This window comes from Haliaeetus leucocephalus, unplaced genomic scaffold (assembly GCF_000737465.1).
Source record: "Haliaeetus leucocephalus isolate CR32 unplaced genomic scaffold, Haliaeetus_leucocephalus-4.0 Scaffold517, whole genome shotgun sequence".
NCBI lineage: Eukaryota > Metazoa > Chordata > Aves > Accipitriformes > Accipitridae > Haliaeetus > Haliaeetus leucocephalus.
Window position 1 is genome coordinate 1775485 of NW_010972953.1, and position 627 is coordinate 1776111.

The window sequence follows — 627 nt, forward strand, 5'->3', positions numbered from 1 at the left end:
GCCGCGGCCTGCGCAACGCGTGGCCGCCCCGGGCCGGCGGCCGGGCCGGCAGGTTCCCCTCCGACTGACTCCCCAGGCAGCCAATGGCAAGTCGGGCTTCTGTCGCGATTTCGCCTCCCGCCGATCAAACTGCCCAATCAGCACGCAGGAGGTTAACGGATCGTCCCGTGCGAACGTCGGCGGGCAAAGGAGCCAATCGGCAGAGGGCAGGTTCCTTACCAATGAGATCAAAGAGTTAGCGGAATAGGGACGTGCCATTGGCGACTCCACCTATCTGTCAGCGCCGTCGAGGCCGGTGGTTGGCTGGCGGGGCGGAGGGGCGGTTTCCGGGGGCGGGGAAACTATATTAGGGGTGGACAAAGGCGGCGGCGAGGCCGTTTAGCTCGCCGCCATTTTGAGCAGCGGGCTCTGAGGAGCAGCAGTCGCGGCCGGAGCACTTCTCCTCCTCCTCCATCACCACCATGTCGCGGGATCGGTTCCGTAGCCGTGGCGGCGGGGGAGGCGGCTTCCACCGGCGCGGCGGCGGCGGTGGCCGCGGCGGCCCCAACCACGATTTCCGCTCTCCACCGCCCGGCATGGGCATGGGCCAGAACCGCGGCCCCATGGGGGGCGGCCCGCAAGGCCCGG

The 627-nt window shown here is 69.4% G+C and overlaps 1 protein-coding gene across 1 annotated transcript in view; it reads left to right on the top strand.

Moving 5' to 3' along the window:
• Window positions 1–388: 388 nt before the first annotated feature.
• SFPQ (splicing factor proline/glutamine-rich) overlaps window positions 389–627 on the top strand; it is a 7788-nt gene continuing 7549 nt past the window's right edge. Inside the window, exon 1 of the mRNA XM_010576312.1 lies at window positions 389–621. Within this exon, the coding sequence (XP_010574614.1) occupies window positions 462–621 (160 nt within the window). The 5' untranslated portion in view covers window positions 389–461. The remainder of the gene's footprint in view (window positions 622–627) is intronic.